This window comes from Leptodactylus fuscus, chromosome 3 (assembly GCF_031893055.1).
Source record: "Leptodactylus fuscus isolate aLepFus1 chromosome 3, aLepFus1.hap2, whole genome shotgun sequence".
NCBI classification, from domain to species: domain Eukaryota; kingdom Metazoa; phylum Chordata; class Amphibia; order Anura; family Leptodactylidae; genus Leptodactylus; species Leptodactylus fuscus.
The window spans coordinates 163,135,312-163,160,129 of NC_134267.1; the positions used below are offsets into that span (position 1 = coordinate 163,135,312).

Consider the following 24,818-nt stretch of genomic DNA (forward strand, 5'->3'; position numbering starts at 1 on the left):
TACTGAGAGACTTATATTGGTACCCCTTTCCATTATAGAGAGGGTCCTTATACTAGCTAAGTCTAATAAAAAGTCATCTTCTATTCAGACAATGTTACAAGGCAGGCTATTCATATGAATAGTTCATATGCAATATTTCAATACTACAATGTTATAGACCTGCATTGATGAGCTAACCATCTAAGCTGGCTTCACTTGAACAAGGGGTTGTCATGAGACAATCCTTTTATGTGGGGTAATTGTCAAACTATAACATTATGTAAAACTGTTTTTGCAATTATATTGGTTTCAGTATGGTAGACTATCAGGTCCAGTTACAGCACCAGACAAGATTCGATAATTCTTGGGGTCCTAAAAAAGGAAGAATAGCCCATTGGTACCCTCTAATCTGCAGTTATGTTCCATGTATTTCCTTTATACAGGACAGTGGTTATCAATGTCCTTGCAGGCAGCACAAATCAGCAGTGTACATGTGAATGATCTATGTATAAGCCATAAATAAGCCATTGTAACACTTTGTTATATAGGGTTATCATCAGGACTGGTACCAATCTATATAGGTGAAATTTCCCCTACTTCCCTAAGAGGAGCTCTTGGAACATTACACCAACTTGGGATTGTAACCGGTATCCTTATAAGTCAGGTAAGGTACACATTTACAAATAATTAAAATAATTTATATCAAATAGTACATACAATATGTATGAATAGAAACAAACAAACATACATACAATATGACTGGATGAATGAAAAAAATAATATCAATCTATTCAGATGTAGACGTACCATATACATTTGAAAGTTGAAATATCTGCAGGGTCTTACTAGACAGGTTGTTCTCTGTAAAAACTTTAATGAACGGTGTCCTATCATAATCACAGGGGGTGATTGAACCAAATAAAAATGTTTCTATTCAATTCACAGAAATATTTGGTACCCAAAGTCTCTGCCCCCAACTCCACTAGTGACTAGTTGGGGCAGGGACTGCTAATGTGTGGCATGTTTCACAGTGCAATCTATGAGCATTTTCAGCTCTCTATGAACCTTGACTAGTAGAGTTGAGGGCAGAGACTGCTATTGTTGGGCATGAATCCTTATGTAATTTACACATGGAGACAGTTATATAATCTAATGTTTTATCTGCCTCTGAGCTAATCCTGATTTAGAGGGTTTGGAGTCATATATATATATATATATATATATATATATATATTTTCATCACCTCTTTGAATTGCATGGTGTCGTATCAGTTTTTCTACTGCCAATAACCCCATTATGGTTGTATCACGTTTTGTATTTCTTTCTGAGACAAGGAATGTGTACAATACAGAGAAATCTGTCCTCCTCACCATTCATTATCACTACTACTGGTTTTTATACATATATTTCTGCCAGGAATAACTGCAAAATAGCAAAAAGATAGCACCAAAAATTCCAAGTACATTTAATATAGGAGATCCAAGAATACTGGACTGCAAATCCAGGTTATGATATAGCTAAAAAGAGAAATCTGAGCACAACATGGAAAGCTGCTTGCTGTCTGTGGCACTCCATCAGGAGTAACAGAAGCAGCTAGTTAGAAGTAAATGCAGTCATTTTGAGCTGTCAGAAGTTGCAGACTCCTCTGTGAAGTGTATAGGGAAAGCTGTGTGGAAATCTGTAGACGTGCAGAGGATATGAAAAGGGCCCTGCCCCTCCCCTTCCACTTAGTATGTTCCATTAGCAAAAAGGGAACCACCTTGTCGATAAGTTTTCGGGCAGAAGACAACATTATTAAATCTAGTACGTTGCATCCAGAAACAACTGGCCTACTAGATGACAAATGTCAGTGACTATATAACAGACTGTAAAGAACAGCCAATAATCTGGATGGCATATAATGGTATATCTCACCTCTAGCGGTTACTGAAGTGAAATTTTCTAGTTGGCTGTAGCCTCCGTATAGAGATTCCTAAATGAAATGGATTTTCTGTTGTAAAATAGCATCTTTAAACATGTGGCAATATAAATAAGCCCAGCATGTGATAAAGCTTTACGACCAACACTATGTATTGATACAGCCAAGATCTAGATATAGTAAAATGTATTGTTTATTTGTGAACATCTGTTCCCTTAGTCTATAGGTACACTTTGTGACTTCAATGACGTCAGAAGTCTAGCCATGCATTAGTAAACAGTACTACATATTACTACAATAAGCTTCGGATCTGCATCACAACATTGGGTATATTTCACAATCTAAAAATAATATTAAGCCTTAGGGTTGTCATCATATGAGTACAACATGTGCAAATTATACAAAAGTATAAAACTAGTATAAAACTCATTATTTAAAAGATCATTTAAAATACATTGAAATCTTATGGTGGTATATTCACTGCTGTAATATTTTCACCACCACCTTATATTTAAGGTCCTTACAGCTTATTCACGTGACAACCATTTACGGCCATGTGCTAGCTATTTTTTTTTTTTAACAGACAGCACAAGGCCCCATAGAAAAATAATGGATCTATTCACAGGACCATTTTTTAACAGTCTGTATGAACTTGCTATTTCTAAGGCCGTTTTCACGGATCCTTCACTAGACTCAAGTCATACATTACCATTTGTAATGTAGGTGTTCCCATGTCTGTAAGGGGGCGTTCACACTAGCGTCTGCTGTCTGCCCAGGAGTTTCAGTCCAACCCCCAGAGAAACTGGATAGGGAACAGCTTGCCGGCGGTCAGTTTTAAAACCCATTCATTTGAATGGGTTTTTAAAGCAAACCGCTGTTGTCCGTATGCAGCCTCTTTGCAGGGAAACTGTTTCTTTGGGATGGACACAAAGTCCTGCAACATCCCTGGGCGGACAGAAGACGCTGGTGTGAATGCCGCTTAACTATGTATCTGCTGATGCACACAATTTTAAAATATTAAAATACTGCGTGTTGCTTTTTTCTTAGATTGTTGGATTAGACTTTATTCTGGGTAGCAAGGATTTATGGCCTGTCCTTCTTGGTCTTTCTGGTGTCCCAGCTGTGATCCAGACAGTTTGTCTGTTCTTTTGCCCAGAAAGTCCCAGATACGCCTACATCAAACTTGGAAGAGAAGAAGTTGCCAAAAGAAGTAAGTGATGCTCAATAATAATAATACTATACAATTCTAGACAGTAATTTTTTAATTACAGATTGCAAAGGTAAAGTAATTACAATTTAATAAAAATCCAAATAAGTTATCCCTTGTTAGTAATACTGTATCTTACTTATATTGGATGTTTTCATATTTTAATGTGGAACATCAATGAACCATATTGGACTGGGATATTGCTGCAACCCAGATGGAGGAGATCGGAGGATGGGAGTTGTAGTGGCGGATGATGTGCCACCTGCTAGGCCGAGTACACTCCACCTAACATTCCAGACCCACTCCAGTGCCGGACACTGTCAAGGGGGGTCCTGCAGCACTACTGCATGGTGGTGGTAGTAGATTCCCCCGGGGCGCTTCCAGTTGGAGAGGGGTCCTCTCCTCTCTGAGCCGGTGTGATGTTGGTCGGAAGGGCCCTGATGGTAATGCAGGCACGACTCAGAATTCCAGAAATGCAGTGAAACAGGTAACAGTTTATTTTGCAACTGGAACAGAGGTAACTGCAGCTTCCAGATGGGGGTAGTATTACACTGTCCAATCCCCCACCCTTGGTTATAGGAGGGTGCCCAGGGATGTTACAGGCTGTAAGATATAGTCCACCACTACTCCTCCTCTCGTGTCTCTCCCAGATGAGAATGCTGGGGATAGTGATTCAGGGAGACTTGACAAGGATCCGGTTACCTGTATACTAGACCTGAACACGTTCCTCCTGTCAGGGCCCTCTCCTGTTCCTGCTGGCATGGCACATATAAAGTCCAATACTGTAGACAGTGACAGCAGCAACCTTTCTCAGGGCTGTCTCTAGTTGAGCCTGGGGCAGAAGATCATCCTCCTTGAGGCTGTAAGGCTGGCTGCTGGGTCTCAGTCCAGAAGCTAGCTGCAGAAAACCTATGGACTCTATCACACAATGCACAAGAACTGGCATTAGACTCTAGCCTGAAGACCAATGGTCACTGTGGAGACTAAAGTCTCTTACAACCCCACCCAATGGCCTGTGATTGGCCAGGGCTGAACCAAGGCAAAGGTTTGAACAGTGAGGGGAAAATAAGGGCTAGTTCACACGGGGACATGGACGCTGATTTTGACAGCTGATTTTGCGGCCAAATCAGCCTCCATAAAATGTAGCCCTATGTGAATTGCTAGCTTTTTTTTTCTGCTAGCTTTTTTTATTGCTAGCTTATTTTGCTAGCAGAAAAAGAAGCGACATGACCTTTCTTCAGGCGTTTAACGCCTGAAAAAATGAATAGGAGTCTATGGGGCACTGAAAAAACCGCTAGCGGTTTTTGGTTGCTTATTTTTGCAGCTGTATTGGCAAAAACAGCGACTGAAACCGCTAGCGTTTTTTTTATCATGTACTTTTTTGTAATGCAAAAAAAAAAAAGCTTCAAAAAAACAGTTTTGAAAAAGCGTCAAAAACAGTGTCAAAAACAGCGTCCAATGCAAAAAACAGTGTCCAAAAAAAGCGACTCTGAAAAATCAGTGACAAAATCAGCTAGGCTTTTTTCACGTGTGAACTAAGCCGTAACAAAAGAAAAGCTTCAAAACAATGATATATAACATGGAACAGTCTCCAGAAAAAAAAGTGCTCCTCAACCTCTTATGCAACAATGCAACTACTATGTCCAAATTCCACAAGTTTCTTATCCAAAAATCTTGTCAGTTCTTAGGTTTTCTCCAAGGGCCTTATACTCCTCTGTTCCCAGGTCTCACAATATTCAGCATGTAGAACAATAGACTATAAAAACAGTCAAGAATACCATGTGGTGTACTCAAAAGTAGAGATGAGCGAACACTAAAATGTTCGAGGTTCGAAATTCGATTCGAACAGCCGCTCACTGTTCGAGTGTTCGAATGGGTTTCGAACCCCATTATAGTCTATGGGGAACATAAACTCGTTAAGGGGGAAACCCAAATTCGTGTCTGGAGGGTCACCAAGTCCACTATGACACCCCAGGAAATGATACCAACACCCTGGAATGACACTGGGACAGCAGGGGAAGCATGTCTGGGGGCATAAAAGTCACTTTATTTCATGGAAATCCCTGTCAGTTTGCGATTTTCGCAAGCTAACTTTTCCCCATAGAAATGCATTGGCCAGTGCTGATTGGCCAGAGTACGGAACTCGACCAATCAGCGCTGGCTCTGCTGGAGGAGGCGGAGTCTAAGATAGCTCCACACCAGTCTCCATTCAGGTCCGACCTTAGACTCCGCCTCCTCCGGCAGAGCCAGCGCTGATTGGCCGAAGGCTGGCCAATGCATTCCTATGCGAATGCAGACTTAGCAGTGCTGAGTCAGTTTTGCTCAACTACACATCTGATGCACACTCGGCACTGCTACATCAGATGTAGCAATCTGATGTAGCAGAGCCGAGGGTGCACTAGAACCCCTGTGCAAACTCAGTTCACGCTAATAGAATGCATTGGCCAGCGCTGATTGGCCAATGCATTCTATTAGCCCGATGAAGTAGAGCTGAATGTGTGTGCTAAGCACACACATTCAGCACTGCTTCATCAAGCCAATACAATGCATTAGCCAGTGCTGATTGGCCAGAGTACGGAATTCGGCCAATCAGCGCTGGCTCTGCTGGAGGAGGCGGAGTCTAAGATCGCTCCACACCAGTCTCCATTCAGGTCCGACCTTAGACTCCGCCTCCTCCGGCAGAGCCAGCGCTGATTGGCCGAAGGCTGGCCAATGCATTCCTATGCGAATGCAGACTTAGCAGTGCTGAGTCAGTTTTGCTCAACTACACATCTGATGCACACTCGGCACTGCTACATCAGATGTAGCAATCTGATGTAGCAGAGCCGAGGGTGCACTAGAACCCCTGTGCAAACTCAGTTCACGCTAATAGAATGCATTGGCCAGCGCTGATTGGCCAATGCATTCTATTAGCCCGATGAAGTAGAGCTGAATGTGTGTGCTAAGCACACACATTCAGCACTGCTTCATCAAGCCAATACAATGCATTAGCCAGTGCTGATTGGCCAGAGTACGGAATTCGGCCAATCAGCGCTGGCCAATGCATTCTATTAGCCCGATGAAGTAGAGCTGAATGTGTGTGCTAAGCACACACATTCAGCACTGCTTCATCAAGCCAATACAATGCATTAGCCAGTGCTGATTGGCCAGAGTACGGAATTCGGCCAATCAGCGCTGGCTCTGCTGGAGGAGGCGGAGTCTAAGATCGCTCCACACCAGTCTCCATTCAGGTCCGACCTTAGACTCCGCCTCCTCCAGCAGAGCCAGCGCTGATTGGCCGAATTCCGTACTCTGGCCAATCAGCACTGGCTAATGCATTGTATTGGCTTGATGAAGCAGTGCTGAATGTGTGTGCTTAGCACACACATTCAGCTCTACTTCATCGGGCTAATAGAATGCATTGGCCAATCAGCGCTGGCCAATGCATTCTATTAGTGTGAACTGAGTTTGCACAGGGGTTCTAGTGCACCCTCGGCTCTGCTACATCAGATTGCTACATCTGATGTAGCAGTGCCGAGTGTGCATCAGATGTGTAGTTGAGCAAAACTGACTCAGCACTGCTAAGTCTGCATTCGCATAGGAATGCATTGGCCAGCCTTCGGCCAATCAGCGCTGGCTCTGCCGGAGGAGGCGGAGTCTAAGGTCGGACCTGAATGGAGACTGGTGTGGAGCGATCTTAGACTCCGCCTCCTCCAGCAGAGCCAGCGCTGATTGGTCGAGTTCCGTACTCTGGCCAATCAGCGCTGGCCAATGCATTCTATTAGCCCGATGAAGTAGAGCTGAATGTGTGTGCTTAGCACACACATTCAGCTCTACTTCATCAGGCTAATAGAATACATTGGCCAATCAGCGCTGGCCAATGCATTCTATTAGCTTGATGAAGCAGAGTGTGCACAAGGGTTCAAGCGCACCCTCGGCTCTGATGTAGCAGAGCTGAGGGTGCACAAGGGTTCAAGTGCACCCTCGGCTCTCCTACATCAGAGCCGAGGGTGCGCTTGAACCCTTGTGCAGCCTCGGCTCTGCTACATCAGAGCCGAGGGTGCGCTTGAACCCTTGTGCACACTCTGCTTCATCAAGCTAATAGAATGCATTGGCCAGCGCTGATTGGCCAGAGTACGGAATTCGGCCAATCAGCGCTGGCCAATGCATCCCTATGGGAAAAAGTTTATCTCACAAAAATCACAATTACACACCCGATAGAGCCCCAAAAAGTTATTTTTAATAACATTCCCCCCTAAATAAAGGTTATCCCTAGCTATCCCTGCCTGTACAGCTATCCCTGTCTCATAGTCACAAAGTTCACATTCTCATATGACCCGGATTTGAAATCCACTATTCGTCTAAAATGGAGGTCACCTGATTTCGGCAGCCAATGACTTTTTCCAATTTTTTTCAATGCCCCCAGTGTCGTAGTTCCTGTCCCACCTCCCCTGCGCTGTTATTGGTGCAAAAAAGGCGCCAGGGAAGGTGGGAGGGGAATCGAATTTTGGCGCACTTTACCACGTGGTGTTCGATTCGATTCGAACATGGCGAACACCCTGATATCCGATCGAACATGTGTTCGATAGAACACTGTTCGCTCATCTCTACTCAAAAGGTGATATTTACTATCACCACAAGGGGGGAGAGACTGTAAATATTGACACTCTTGCCCATATTCCAAAGTCTCATCCGCCCCAAGTGGGGGAGGGAGCAGGACCAATTACCAGAATAGTTATAGAGGGACTAGCACTAATTTCCAAAGTAGTTATAGAGGGATACAAAACTAGCCTGTGTCTGTTCTAAGCGCTTTAAGTATATTTATTTTCTCCGTCCCTGTTCAGACAATTACTGTAAAAAATCATCCTCAATGGGTTTATTAAACAAATGAAATTACTTCAATTATAAAAGTAAATAAAACACAAAAAGTCAAAGACAAAAACAGCCCAGATAACGTGTGGAACTAGCTATAAACAACATATATTAGCTCAATGTGTTGCAGGGAAAGAAATAACGCAAAGAATCCTCCTTCATCAGGAGTGAATACAGGTAGTGGGCATGCACGAGCAACATCACACTTACATACAGTACATGAGGATTATGTTTGGCGTCTCCATTTATTCTCATTTTTCAGCGTGTTCTATAAACTGAAAGTAGTCCAAAGCCACACCCACCACCTTGTTCCCACCAGAAATGGGGGAGGTTTCCACAAATATTCTGTGATAGATAATATACTATTAGTATCCAAATAGTTGCATATATATAGTTGTTATAGTTACAGTATTATTTTTTATAGCATAATGCATGTTGCTCACCCTAAAACGTTAACAGTTTGTCAAACAGTTTACGAAATATGCCAAAACAGTTAGCAAAATATGTCTAAACTAGTAGAAAATACGGAATAACATAAGCACTAGCCCACATTTTACAAAAGTAAACGTAGCCCAATGCTTATGTCATATAGTAGCCACTACAGAGTCAAGTCCATAATCCATATTCAACAGTTTTTCAGAGAGGGCTGAGGACAATGACAGTTCACATCTACAATGCTAAGACGTATCCTTACAAACCAGATATTGAAATCCTACTCTAAGGGTTGGTCATAAATATCATGGTTCAAGAAAAAACCTATAGGCTAAGGCCCACATACTGAACTGCAGCAAAAACCAGGAAAGGCAGTGGCGGAAGCGCATTGCGAATTTTTACGGCAGGGTTTTTTTGAAGAAAGTCTTTCTGTTCCTATTATAGTTATACAGAAAATGCAGCACTTTTGTGGCTGTAATTGACATACAGCGATTTCAAAAAATGTGAAAATTTGAAAACGCAACTTTTCTGCAGATTTTTTTCCGCAATGTGTGGATGTGATTAGCCAGAATCCCATCCAATTTGCATCAGGTACTGTAAAACATTTTTTTTTTTTTTTCGCAACGTGGTCCCCCGGCTTTAAGCAAATTTGAGCACATGGATCGTGCACAATAGTACATGGAGTCTATATAAAGTCTTCATACAGTTCATAGGTGTACAGCAGTTTCATATAGACTCCATGTACAATAGTACACAATCCATGTGCTGTAACTCTGGTTAAAAGTTAACAAAGATAAGATACAAGAAGTTATTACTAGAAAACCCAGTCTATTACTGATCTGAACACGTATTGATTTACTGAGGTTACTGTGAATTTTTGTTGTTAGGGCACACTTTATTACATGCTTATGTAGACCTGAAGTTTATTCACTTGTGATCAGAATCATCTGAACATCAAAGTCTATTTGTATACCTTTCAGTAAATGAAATGAATTAAAAATAAATAATGATTGAAAAAGTTTTTTGTTTTTTTTTTTGTATTCAAAAGCTCCTTTTTTGCCTTTTCCTGTACTGGCCTCTGTACACTTCTGTTAACTGTGCCATGGCTAGTACACATAAACGTCTGAAGAAGTGTGCAATAGGTGTCTTCCTTTTACCTTTCTTTCTCCTGCTGTCTGTGACAGATGTATAAGGGGCCTTTCACACGGGCCAAAATGGCGCTGTTTATGGCACCGAATTTACCGTGCATAAAAAAAAAGCGTCCCATTGATTTCAGTGGGTGCCACTCGCTTTTTTTCTATGAGCAGAATTTACCAACATAAGGTTGGGTGTCTCACAAATATGATGAGAATTTTTTAAATTAAAGATACTAGATAGGTCAGCCTGGTCTTAGTGACATGTTCCCTTGTATTTTCCCATGAATTGTACGCATATGGCATAGTATTACTAACAAATCACTCCATTTCAACCTTTGTATCTGTGGATATTTTTGGTAATAAGATCAGCACGGATTGAAATCATAGAATTGTAGTAATAACTATTAATAGAACAAATAGGTTGTTCTGTTCTCCTGACTTCATGCTAATGATGTCTTGTTGCTGGTTGTCGTATACGTTTCTTTATAAGTTGTCCGAGTAGAAAACTTGTCCATGCACTTCAGCCCACTCAGCCTGCAGCTATTTTCCCAACTCCCCATACAACACACAATCCACTTGGTCAACTGCTTATCTGAAGAGAAGGGAGACAGCATTTTGGCAGATAAGCCCCTGACAGGTGTATTTGTATCATTATCTTCCCCAACATCTGCTGTCATCTCATATACATTATATAGTCATTTACCCCCCCCCCCCAAAAAAAAAAAAACAACAGGAGTCTTGTGCTTCTTATTCGTCCTCAGTGTGGTGACATGCAATGTACTGAATATGGCTATAGCTGCATGCTTTCCCCAGGCCTCCATTGCTTTTACTCCTTAGTAAATGAAATACCGATTCATTTCAGCTGGATATCATTATTGGATATGTAGTAACCACAACACCACATAGCTAGGGGCAACATGGTGGCTCAGTGGTTAGCACTGCAGTCCTGGGTTTGAATCACGCCAGGAACAGCATCTGTAAGGAGTTTTGTATGTCCCCGTGTTTCTCCTATTCTACAAACACATACTGATAGGTGGGAAAAAAGTACATTGTGAGCCCTATATGAGGCTTATAATTTACATTGAAAAAAAAAAATAAAAAAAAATATATATATATATATATATATATATATATATATATATATATATATATTGGGGATTTAATCAGCGTGTCGCTTATAGAGAAGTGACAGGAACTGCTGGCTCAGGGACTAGATGCTGCTATAGCTGCATTCAGTAAATTGTGTCAACCCCCTAAGGGCCCATTCACACGGAGTAAACGCGCGCGTATTTTGGCAAAATACACGTGTAAAAAATACACACGTATCACATTGAAAGCAATAGGTAAAAAAGCTTCCCTTCAATAGGTAGCGCACGTATGCCAGCACCCATAGAAGTCAATGGGATCTGTTTTAACGCCGCTCACTCTGAACGAGTTTACATTCAGAATGAGCGGAGCGTAAACTCCGTGTGAAGGCTCCCTCCCATTGACTTCAATGAAATTTTTTTACACGTGTAAAAAAACATGTCATAATACAAGACAAAATACAGGTCAAAATGCACGTGCAAAATGTCATTGAAGTCAATGGGAGTCCTATTTTTACACATGTATTTTGCCAAAATACACGTGCGTTTACTCCGTGTGAACAGGCCCTAATAAGACTAGGTATACACAGTGCTTTTTACTGAAGAACTACATACATTTAGTTTTCGCTTGCAGTAATGAGTAGCTCATGTTAGTATTAGTTTTTATCTGTAAGCTTAGTCATTGCCATCTTTGAAATGTTGTTGAACCCCTGCTATATTTCTCTTATCTGGGTGCCTTCACACGGAGTTTACGCTCCGTGTATTCTGTCCATTTTACACATGTAAAAATACAAGTGTAAAATGTAGTTAGCCATTGAGTTCAATGGCTTTTTCGTAAAACGTGCAACTTTTTGTGTGCACAAAAAGATGCGCTTTATAAGAAAAAGCCATTGAACTCAATGGCTAACTACATTTTACACGTGTATTTTTATACGTATAAAATGGACAGAATACACGGAATGTAGACAGAATACACAGAGCGTAAACTCCGTGTGAAGGCACCCTTATAATGACAGGTTGGGGCTCTTAGTATAATTCAGAGCCCCAACCACCAATGTAAACTCTATACTCCATAATGTATTGTAGAGATATAGCTTTTTGGTCACAGGGAAGTTAAGATTTTCAAGAGTCTTTCTGTATCCTATTTATGTAATACTTGGATCCACTACTACATATAACTAAGAAATAGTTATAGAATACACTCTGTCTCCTCATTGCCCAGCACTTACAAACCATATTCTTTTTTCACCTTTGTTCACACCTGTGGGCATGAGCACATGTGTCTATGAACAACTGATATGTGACAAAATGTCTGCAATGCCTTAGTGAAACCTGTGCAATGTCTAGCAATGCCTAAATCAGCTTTGGCCAATCCGTTTTTATGGCAGTGGTCTGTCTGGTTTGTCTCAACAGGAGATATTACCTTACTGACTCAATGACCCAATTGATGTCACTAGAGTCTCCCTTTGTAGAGTTGTAATAAATTATTGAGTGCTCCTCCTCCGGACAGCACCTAGCTAAACATCAGAGGCATCTGTGCCTACCAAAGTTATTTCCTGAAGTTGAAAGGAAATGGTTTCTTACACTTTATCTCCCATTTTTTTCACATTCTGTTTCCTCCATCATCATCTTCGCTAACCTTGATACTTACAGTCCTGTCTGTAAGACAATCACATACTTCCTCACATTCAGTCCATTTCCCAATCCCGCTCCCTTCTCCTATCTATCCCTGATATGACTAATACAGTATGCTAGGTCCTGTCCTGCCTTTCTGGTCACTTTCTGCGACAAAATTTAAAAAAAAAAAAAATTCATTATCTAAGTATATATTCTTCCAGTATAAAAAATTCAGCAGCTAGTATTACCTTGTCTGATTAATCCATTCTATGTGAAAATACATTCAGTCATTTGATGTCATTCTAATCTGCTGAGAATAATATGCCTACTTGTGCTCTGCAAAAGTCACGCTGTCACTACCTGTATGATGGACAGCTCCATATGGGTTCCCCACTGGGAATGAAGGGTGACACATAGGACACAAATTGGTGTCACAGCTACTACTGCATTAGACACAATATTATAATTAATGAGATGACAGCTCGGCCTCTCTAATTTATGGCCTGTTAGATTATTTAGGAGAATATATAGAAATGGATAATTACACTGTCTTCCAGAAGGCAGAGATGGTATTGTCTCTAGCTGTCCATGTAATACTGTGATGAAGAATTCTGGGATTGATAGCAAAGCAGAAAGAAAGAGAAATCTGAAAATTAATATGATGTCTGATCATGAGCATAGAGGACAGTGAACTGTAGGGAAATGTGTATAATACACAAACAAGAACAACAAAGTGTGAAAGACAAATAGGTGAGGGGGTGCAAATATAGAAAAAAAAAGTATTTTCCCAGGACTGCTTCATTAGATGGCTGGCTCCTCTTCAGTCCATCATAAATGCTACAGCCAGGCTCTAATCTTTGTACCTAATAGTGTCCTAAGCTCTGTCCCTTACAAACATATCGTGCAAATTAAATCCAAACCATTTAATGTAATCCACAAAGCTCACCATACATCAGAAATCACAGCTATCATCTCCATTTACAAACCTGCTTATGCTCTTCGTCAATGAACGACCTACATCTGTCATTCTCCCAAATTATTATCCATTTTCTCTAGTCTGCAGGACTTCTCCTTTTATCCACCAATTCTGTGAAATTGCTGCCCCTGGCCATTAGACTTGCTCCTCACGTTTCCATTTTTAAGCATGTCTTGAACACTCATATATTTACAGAGACCTATCATATAATCCAATCCGTGGCCCAGCCACAACCTGACCTGGTCACAAATAGCCTCACTTAATCTTGTCATCTACTAGCTTCATTTGTCACTGTGTCTTTTTTATCTGTATATGCCCAATTACAGGCTGGTGACTGGTTTTATTAATCGAGGATTTGGTAATTCCTTGGCCAATACTTTACCCTAGGCACCTAGCCTTCTCTAAGTCAATTATACATTTTTTGGTTTGGCAATTAAACCAGCGATCCACACTGCTTGGCCCTTTTTTCACAATAGAATCTCAGTCTGGCTGAATATAACATCACCCAAACATGCAGCTATACATTATATATTTAGCTTACTTGTATAGGGCCATCATATTTAGCAGCGCTTTACAGACAGTGTCACAGTAACTGTCCCATATAGGGCTCACAATCTACATTCCCTATCAGTATGTCTTTGGAGTGTGGGAGGAAACCAGAGTACCCGCAGGAAACCCACGCAATCACGGGGAGAACATACAAACTCCTTGCAGATGTTGTCCTTGGCAGGATTCAAAACCAGGTCGCCAGCCCTGCAAGACTGCAGTGCTGCCCATATATGTTATTTATGAGATTGTAGAATAAGGTCCATCAGTCCCTGGAAAGCCGTTTTATGCAATGCAGGCAGAGCCAATAGCAGTTAATATATATATATATATATATATATATATATATATATATATATACAGATATATATATATATATATATATATATATATATATATATATTCTTATACATATATATGAATTTGTATAAAGCCAGATGTCAAGTCTCCAGCTGTGTAAGGATGCAGTAGACACTGAGGTCTCCTGACTTCAAATATAGTCATTGCTGTGTAAAGAAGAGAGGCAGCTTCAATCTACTGCTGGATCTACATAGAACAGTGGTGAATGTCACTGTCACAGGACAGATTCTCCCTGTAATTGGGACCAAACAGCAGCAAAAAGATTTAATAATAATAATAATAATAATAGTTTCATTTGATCTTTTTCATCTTTGTTGGACAGAGTACAAACTAAAAAAAATTAGAAAGTACAAAATCCCCAAGACTAACCGTTACTCAATTACCATAAAATAGACATCTAATATATCAAAATTTACATAGGAAAATGAGAATCACAAATGACATTTCTATATTAGGGTAACTGAGCTAAAATGAAAGCAAAATACAATTTTTTTCAAACTATGATCCAAAAAATTCCAAAAACATGCAAAAAGTACCCAAAACACCCTGGGCCTAAACTGAGAAAAGAGAAGAGAGTATTGTATATCATGACAAACAAATAACTGGTCTAAGAAATCATTATAAAACTAGAACTGAGAACCTGAAGTTTCATAGAGGTAAAGTTTTGTTTGTAGTTTTATGGTATAGTTTTAAAGTATATAGACATGTGAAGAACCAGAGAAACAATGGCTACCATATTTTCATGTACAGTCCATAAAATGAAATATATTGAATAGTTTCATTCCACAAAGAGCTGATAAGATGTTATCTCCAGGTATCTGGTAAGGAACTGCTGTGCAGTATACAGTATGTATCTGAACATGACATCTGACATGTCCCCCTTCAGGTTTCCCCCACAGTATGTCCCCCACAGTGTCATGGCCCCCTCAGGCTGACCCCAGAGTATCATGTCCCTCCACCCCTCAGGTTGCCCCCACAGTTTGTCCCTCCATCCCCCCAGATTGCTTCCACAGTTTCATGCGCCCCACTATATATAATCAAAGGAATAAAACAAACCTTATTGCTTACCTTTCTCCGTTCTCCTGTTCACTCTCGTCTCTGGTTCTGGAGTTGTCAAGGCGAACAGGCGCAATGCAAGTGACGTCACTACCTCAGGCCTCCTGCTCCCAGAAAACCTGGAGCAAAGATGGTGGTCAGGTGGTGAAGCAGGGAGCGGACGGCTCTCTACATCATTACTGTCTGCAACTCATCAGTGTCCTCCGAACGCCGATGAATTGGTGCAGACTCGACCTGCTGCCCTGGACAATGGGACAGAAAATGCAGAACTGTCCCACTGTCCAAAGGGGTCCCAGCTGCCATAAAGCGGCCCTTCCATTGTTTTTTCTTTTGTGTACCTATGGTTTGGAAAAAACCACTGAAAGTCTGAATAACCACACTGAAATGAATGGGCATGTTATATGCAGACACGTGAATATTGTGTATGGCCAACTGGGCCGGTATGTGTCACATTTACTGACCTGAACATCAAGCCAAGCGAGGGACTTGCATCATCTCGGGTGAAGCTCAGTTATGTGAATGCGTGATATATCTAATAGCTAATGGTCTCATAAGTTCACGACTAACCATGAACAGCTCAAGATGAAGAGAGGCTCAGTTTGTAAGAGAGAAAAGTAGATATTTTCTACTAATATTTTTTAATAATTTGTAGTCTTAATAAAGATTTGTTAGTACTTTGTTACATGTTCTTTACAAAGAAAAATCAACAAAGATGACTAAATTGCTACAAGTGTAGTCATGCATGGAACATTAATTTACGCTTTATTCAATTAACAGAAAGAAGCAATTTTTGCTCAACCACATGTAAGCACATCCTGCTCCACTGGAGCAATACGTTGTCTTCATTTATCAGTTCAATGAAGTACTCTAATGGGCAATAATCTCTAGAGTAAAGCAAAAGAGCCACCAATCACCAAACTAAATATTTCTAGCTAAAGGCTACAGTTCTGTGCAAAAGTTTCAGGCATATGTGAAAAAATGCCACAAAGAATGCTTTCAAAAACGGAAGTGTTAATGGTTTATTTTTGTCAGGTAACAACATGCTATAATAAGTTATTATATTGCTTATGTCTTTTACTAATTGTCTATAGTTTTGAGAAGTCTGAGGGGAGACTATGATCCAACCAAAGACCTTGAGGAGATGAAGAGGGAGAAGGAAGAGGCAGCCAGTGAAAAGAAAGTTTCCATTATTCAGCTTTTTAAATCCCCAAATTACAGACAGCCGCTCCTTGTCTCACTAGTACTTCACATCTCTCAGCAGTTTTCTGGAATCAATGGGGTAAGAAAATTAGCATACAATAAATGTATAAGGGTGCATGCACACAATGTAACGCGGCACTGATTCTTGCACAAAAACTCATGTAAGGATGAGTGCTGCAAAACAGAATCCCATTGACTACAATGGGTTTCGTTTAGCACGCGTAACACATTGAAATCAATGGGAGACTTTTTAACCCAATCATTTCAATGTGTTACGCGTGCTAAACGGAACCCATTGAAGTCAATGGGATTCTGTTTTGCAGTGCTGATCCTTACACGAGTTATCGTGCAAGAATCGGTGCCGTATTACATCGTGTGCATGCATCCTAAGATTATATTACAGCATAGCGGTCTATGTAGGCTCTTTGAGGATGCTACACCACTAAGGGAGCATTCACACTACCGTTGGTGTCCGACAGCTAGTGTCCGCTGCTAATGTCCATGCAAAATCTTGCACGGACATTAGCATTGGACACTAGCTGTGTCCGTGACATTTTGCATTGGACTTCGGGTGCGTTCTTTTACTGTCCATGGGTGTCCTTAAGTGTCTATTCATAAAGATGTCCGACTTTTCAAGCAGACAGCAAAAACCTACATGTTGGGTTTTGCTGTCTGCTTGAAAAGTCGGACATCTTTGTGAACGGACACTTAAGGACACCCACGAACAGTAAAAGAACGCACCTGATGTCCATTTAAATCAATGCAAAATGTCACGGACACAGCTAGTGTCTGATGCTAATGTCAGCACAAGATTTTGCACGGACATTAGCAGCGGACACTAGCTGTCAGACACCGACGGTAGTGTGAACGCCCCCTAATAGAGCAATATGATGTAGGCTGTTTAAAGAATCGTCTTGTTACAATTGTAAGGTGTTTCTACTGTATATGTTAGGCAAGGTTTACAGCATGCGTTGGCTCTCCACTGAGCACTCCAGTGGTGGATAAGTCTCCAGAAATGGTATTTAACATATCCTGCAACAGAGGAGGCAAACAGTCCAAATGGGTAAACTATGGACTCAGCTTGAACTGCTTTCTTTGTCTTCTTTTGCGGAGCACAATAGCGTAGTCTCCCAAGTAATGTTCCATGCTTTTGTGTCCTGCAAACAAGACACACACTTTGTATTAAAAAGCATCCACTAGTGAAAAGGTAGTGGAGAACTGATGTTATGTGAATTTAGCCTTAGTTGGTGCACTCCAGATAAGTTTTCAGCTCCCTGAGAATCTCTTGTCTGAAATTTCACAAAGTAGAATGGGTGACATTATAGTAGTGGGAGGAGGGGTCCGATGACAACAACAATGCTCCAGGAGTTGAAAGCATGTCCCAGTGCACCAACTGCTTAATTTGCATATTGCTTTAAACTTATTTTTCTGTAAGGCCTTCTTCATATATCCGTGCCGTATCGGTCCATTGCAGCTTGTTGAAAGAGCTTGTTCACCTGGCCATCACACAGCCGTTTTAAAATCCATCAATAGCCAGGGGAAAGTTTTTCACTGTCATGTGAATAATACTTAAATTTACAAAAGTGACATAGAAAATAAAGGTATGTTGTTTATCACTATGAAGTGCTCTGCTATGTGGTGGTGACAATTGAATGACAGTGGTGGTGACAGTAGTTTTAAGGTTAGGGTCACGTGGTGGTCTGTTGTAGGATATCAGTTGCAGGATATTCCACAACAGACCTGCCCATGGCAAAAAGCGTTTGCTTTTCACATGAAGTTTTACCCCTGTGGAGGGGGGGTTTCAATATTTACACCGCAAAGGTTGAAAACCACTGTGGAATCCAGAATAATAATTGATATACATATATCTATGTTTCTCTATTTTATTTTAGTAAGCAAAGAGAGGTGCACAAAAGACATAAAACACAATTTCCATTTCCATAAAAACACAAAATTAAAATTAACAACATACACCCGCAATACATTGCAACAGAACCGAACAGAAATTATAAACAACATGCAACGTGTTTCATGCTCGATCTCAGCTTTCTATGAATTACATATTTCATGAGGAAGGACCCCTTGTTTGTTTTTTTCTTCTTATTCAGTACTTATTCTTCTCAGGCAGTGACTTCACATCCATTGCTCATATAAATGGGACTTCTCCGCAGCATGTCCATGTGACCAACAGACGTGATGTTACTTCCTGAGAAGTGGCAGTGGAGCTCTTCCTGAAAAAAAGCAGCCATTTTCTAATGCTCGATAACACCTTTAAAGGGAGTCTATCACCTATCTCATGCTCTTTTTGCTACTGCCATAGTAATGATGATGTTCATAATACAATCTAGGCATACGTTTTATTTGGAGACTTTTTTTGTGTAAATTTTTTTTTCTGATTATGCAAATGAGCCTCACAGAGCACAGGGGGCGTCATCACAAATAAAACCCATCTATTGCTGTAATCCGGCCCTTATCGTCTTCATACCTGCGTCATCCTCAGCAAGTCACAGCACTGCAGCTCTGCAACACAGAGAAGCCATTAGAGGAATAAGAGTCCAGCCAATTCACCTGTGCTAGACTGAGACTAACCAAGGCTGTGTGCACCCAGTTCCTTCACTGAGATGCACCTAAGTGCAGCTGCTTGCTGTTGTTTTACTAGCAGGCAGCTGACAGGCTACAGAAGGGTTAAAGGATAAATTGGGGAAGGGAGACCCACTTCCTCAAACACAAAGACACCACACAAACACACTTGCTGCTGGGTTAAACAAACAGACAAGACCCAAAGTAACTTCTGTAGACACAGACAGTAAATTAGAAATGAGGCTAGGGCAGCGGGCTGCTACGCCTGCCTCCTTAAATGGAGGAAGGGCGGTCTGATCAGCCAGCCCTGCTGCCTAAGCTGGGTGCTCATTGATTGACACCACTGTCAGTCAAAAGACCGACCACGCCCACCGGATGCAAAGGAGTTAACCCTTGCTAAGCAGGGCTTTCAACAACAAGTAAAGGGTGACAGCCGGCAAGATACTACAACAGAGGAACGGGCTGCGACCCGACCCCTTGGCCGCAACTACTGCACTGTCCTAACACTGAGATGTTGTACTTTGACCCAAAACATTGTATGTTGTCTTCATCAAAGCTATCGCTACACTCCTCTCTTTGCGATAGTATAACCAGAGGTCACATAAACATAGCTTCTGGTTAAAGAGTACACATTTCCATTTACTGAACTGCCTAAATGCCATGTAAACACTCATATATTTTCATCTCAACAGATTTTCTACTATTCAACAAGTATTTTCTCTAAATCTGGAATTAGCCAACCAGTGTATGCTACCATTGGAGTTGGTGCTGTGAATACAATTTTCACAATTGTTTCGGTAAGTCTTTTTTATTTGTTGTTAACAGTTCACCATTTACCATTCATTTTTGAAGCATGTAATTATTAACCCCTCAATGTTCAGGGTAATCCTATCACATTGACCAAAAAGTAAATATAAATGCAAAAAATATGTGCATTAATTAGAAAACTATCAAACCAAAAATGAAAAGCACTAAAACTTGACCTTTATTAGTCATTTTAAAAGCCCAAAAAATAGTGGCACCGTTTGACTACCACCAATAGTAGGAGATATTAAAAGGTGGAATGGAGTGGTGATAACGTCCTAAATATGTAAGTCTCTCAGGAAAAGGCCTTAATATTCGACCTATAAAATCCACCTGACCTGGACTCACTAGCCTTAGGCTGGGTCACTGGTCTAACTGGTTTTTGTTACTTGGTTCCATGAATCACCCACAACGCCCACATGCTAGAGGACAGACATGCATACAATCAGGCTGAGCCGATATTAGGACCTAATACACACTAGCAGGGAATGCAGTATTCACTCCCTCCTATTTAAAACCCTCCACCCCACACACGCTCAATTGTCAGCACATTAGTAGACTATAAGCTTGGCCTGACGGTCCGTTTCACCAGACAAAAGCCAGTTCATCAGAGGCAATGCGAGCCATTTAAATAATGCCTGCAATGTTGCATAGCATCAGTATGTGTTAGTAGCGTGTAGTCGCTCAGGTTGGCTGTAATGTATAGCCACGCCCTCTTTTAACAGCCGGCAGGTTCCTCCCCTCCTTACGACATTATGGTGGGCGTGCCCAATAGTGCGGCACCACTCAACTGACATCGCCGCTCACATCACAATAGGGGGCGTCTAAGCTATCATCACCGCCCATACTGATGACGGAGCTACACCCAATGCCAAGACACGACCAAATATGCCGTCTCCAAGCAAATAGCAACACTCATAGAGCGTCATTAGTAACCCCAGGCAAACTAATTGCAGACACACCCCATAAGGGTAAATATCCATGCCATGACTAAAGCGACATAATTTTAATAAAGCTAGTGGTGAAAAGTATACTGGAAAACATACTATATGTCCCCATTATAGAAACACTGACACAACCCCATAAATTGGTCTGATGGACTACAAAATATTAAAGGCATATAGAGAGAATATAATGGGTTAACCCTCCGAATCAATAGGATCAAGACAGTCAAGATCCCAAATGCATTGTAAACGGCCAGGACACGTCATAAGAAGCAACTATAAGAAATTACCTCATTCAAGCCCTTTGGATGTCCAGTAATCCTATCACATTGCACTATAGTGTATATAAAGTACTGTATATAGCTAGTATTCAGTGCTGTAAAAGTATGGTGCAGTGGTGGCTTGGACTCAGATGTTATGCTTGTACCATGACTTGTTGGAAACTGGTCACATTGCTGGAGTCAGAAATAACTCAGATTATATCAGATTAACCCCTCTGATTCTGTGATCATGGGGTACTCTGCCAAGGTAGTGAATAGCCTCCAGGCTGCAATGTATGGATGGCTGGTAGACCTACCAGAGTCAGGGCCAAATGTACAATAGATTCCTAGAATAGGTCATCATGACTAGGTCAGTGAGTCTGACATCCACCGCTGTTCTGAGCACCCTCTGATGCCAGAACTGTAAAATGGCTGGAGCTGCAAGCAGACAGCTCTGTCCAGTGTATACATTTTTGGTATGCTATTGTGACCTACAATAAGTCATTCATATCAAAAGGACTTTTAACTTCCAGTACAAGACAGAATGACAAACATCTGCCCTTTTCTCATACAAGGGACTCAATGTGCAGGGAATGCTGTGGAATTTAGTGGCTGCTATACAGGTGCTCATTCCCAACATCTAATAGAGTCAGTTGTTTTGTGGGAGTCAGTTTGACAATCAGTATATTGCTGTCATGTGGTTGGAAATCCATACAAACATGGGAACAACCTACAAACTCCATTCAGATGTTGGTCAGATTTGAAACCAGGACTCCAGCACTGCAACACAGCAGTGATAACCACTGAGCCACCATCCTAGGGAGACACATTAAGATTAATATAACATAGTAGATGAGATCAGATAAATACACAAGTCCATTAAGTCCAACCTATAAAGGCAAAATCCCCCACAAGACTGATGCCAATTTCCCCATCAGGAAAAGATTGCTTTTCAACTCCAAATATGACAATTGGAGTAAACCCCTAGATCAATATCCTATCCCAAAAATTTCTAAGTCTGATTACTTGTGATATTACTTATTTTCAAGAGTTTCATCCAGGCCCCTCTTGATGTTCACGTCTTGCATGCTAGTTCTAATGTCCACCACGTCAGTGGATGGGCACGCTTGATTCATGATGATCATCCTTGCACAAATCTATGACAGCTCCTTGCTGGTGTTGATTTTGTTGTCACTTATACCACTTTAGTGGTGTAAATGATAATTAATGTGCTGTGGGAAATGCCCCCACCAATGTCCCAGCACCACCCATTTTTGGAAAAGTGGTGAGGCAGAAAAGCCACTATTTTCCATCAAGAAAAAAAGGCATGTAACAAAATCAATGACTTCCCCCAATATGCTTTTATTAACAGACATGGAGAGGAGTGGAGAGGATTATGCAGTCTTATGCATTGGTCTTATTTACTATATTGCGCCATATTGGAGCAGAGAGCAGTCTAGTGCACTGTTTAATCTAGGTCAGTGAGTGACAAAGAGTGCGGCTGAAATTAGTCTCAGGTACATTGCTGACATTATAAGTTCACCTGTCAGAGCGCTGGTGTATTTTAGCCTGTAAGCATTTTTAGTTTATTTTAGCATACAAGGTCAAGCACAAATCAAATGCTGACACCCACAAAACTACATTAGCAACTTGACGGTCTGTTATTTATTACAGAACAAGTGAGGTAATATTTGAATAGGTAGAAAGTGGAAAGATCCAACAGAATAGAAAAGATTCTCTGTATGTTACGCTATGTAAGCTTAATTACATACTAAGACTGTCTTTAGTCGACTTTTAAGTAAATATTAGACATAACAAAGAAACTGAAGTTATAATTATTAACCCTATGATGCTCTGTGGCATATATCTGTCATAACCATGAGATCACTGGCACATATACATAGATGAGCTCCTACCGCTACTGCCAGACTAGAGAAAACTCAGCTCCCGCTGATGCATTCCATAGCAAGTGAGACATCTAAGCAGAGGGAAGGGTTCTCTCTTTCAGCCCCTTGGAGATGGTGGTGTACTGAGGGGTTTTCATGGCCGCCAAGGGACCTCACAACAGCCTGTGGGCCTGCATCTTACAGAATATGGTCAGATGCTCTAGTGCAGCGGTCCTCAAACTGCGGCCCGAGGGCCACATGTGGCCCGCCAAGCACTTCTGTCTGGCCCCGCCGACAACGCCGGCAGGCGTGCATTTATAATGAAGCTCCTGGGGAGCTCATGCCAGGCCATGGCGTGCACTTCACTTTATATATTGGAGGGCACCGCTCCCGATGTCTGTGCAACCTGCTCTGCTTCCAGCCCACTGTTTAAAAGTTTGAGGACCCCTGCTCTAGTGGGAATACAAAAAAATGTAAACAACAGTTTAATACATTGTTAATAAATATAGAAAAGAAAATCTAAACTATTTTCTTCTCAAACATTACATTATTACAAATGACTTATTATGTTAGAAAATATATTTTTACATTCCCTATAAAAAAAAAGTCTTGGTGTCACTGGAAAAGTTTCCAACAAACATGACAGAACGCTATTCCCAATGGAACAATTTATTAATTTGCTTGTTAATTCTGCATGGTATCCATCTTATTGTGATGCACATGCTTTTCAGCTTGCATGACAAAGGATATAATTGAACCTGGGGGACTGCCATGGGTACAAAATTTATACCAAGTTTTGCATATCTCCATAAGGGACATTCTGAGAATAATTTAATAATTTAGTCTAACAACTATTGTTATAAATAAGCAATATATAGATAATAGTATCTACTTTGAATGACAATTGACAATTGTGTTTAGTTTTTTCAATATAAATATCTGAAGACTCTAGGAGGTTAAATTCCTCAAACATCAATCATTGTAATCTATCTAGTGGAATGTAGATGCAGTCTGCAGTAAGTGGGTTGTACTGAACAGAACTGGAGAAGAAGACTAAATAAGCACTGCTCCAACGGTGCAAATGGTCATATCAAACATAGTGTATCTAAACATGTTGCTTTATCATATACCTGTGATTTCAATGTCTTACAACCATTCCATTTGAACAAATTTCAAACCACACTGTTAATAGATAAAACAAGACAGAAATGTATTGAATTGTAGGCTTATTATAATTTCCTCTTATGGGTTAGATTACCGTAGGCTATTAAACACATCAATGACTAGCTTTATTTGCAGTGTATATTTAGATAATCTTCTGGCCACCTACACATGATGACTATTACTCAGGACCCTAAAAGCATTGTTCTCTACTTATTTATTGCTAGATTACTTAAACAAGATTAGGGATTATACGCCTTTGAAATTTTATATTTGTGAAGTTTGACTATGTAACAAGTGTGAGCTAAAGTACAGTAAATAGTATTGTACAAAAATTAGTGCAATTTGTGCAATTTGGCCAAAATTTCCTGTATACCAAGAACCTTATGTTCAGTTTCATTCATTTAACCTAGTGGCATTAGACCAAGAAGTAATATGTGGATGTCCAGTCCAGGTCCCTTTTTTTTCTTTATATTGATACATTGAATAACAGTTCATCTTACTTTTGCACTCTGCTTTCTTTATATACAGCTTAATTATCCACTAGTTAATTGCAGAGTTTTTATTTATATATGCAGCATTTTTGTCAATTTTATATTTATTTTTTGTTTTGCCGTTTGAAGTTCAGAGATTCTATTCAGGATGCCAAGTTGTTGTTGCTGTCATTTAAAGAGAACCTTTCACCACCCTCACCAACTCTAGTTCTTGGCATCTGTTCATAGACACTACTCCACTGACACCAGCACAGTTGGAATGTTTTCTGTAGTCCCTGCCATTACCAAGAAATCAGTTCAGTCAGTTTCGGAGACTGATATGATAA

General features: G+C 40.7%; 1 protein-coding gene across 1 annotated transcript in view; it reads left to right on the forward strand.

The window, feature by feature from the left end:
- Positions 1–24,818, forward strand: part of SLC2A2 (solute carrier family 2 member 2) — a 50,898-nt gene that overhangs the window by 20,827 nt on the left and 5,253 nt on the right. Inside the window, exons 5-8 of the mRNA XM_075268677.1 lie at positions 528–643; positions 2,945–3,107; positions 16,255–16,442; positions 19,636–19,740. Coding sequence (XP_075124778.1) covers positions 528–643; positions 2,945–3,107; positions 16,255–16,442; positions 19,636–19,740 — 572 coding nt within the window. The remainder of the gene's footprint in view (positions 1–527; positions 644–2,944; positions 3,108–16,254; positions 16,443–19,635; positions 19,741–24,818) is intronic.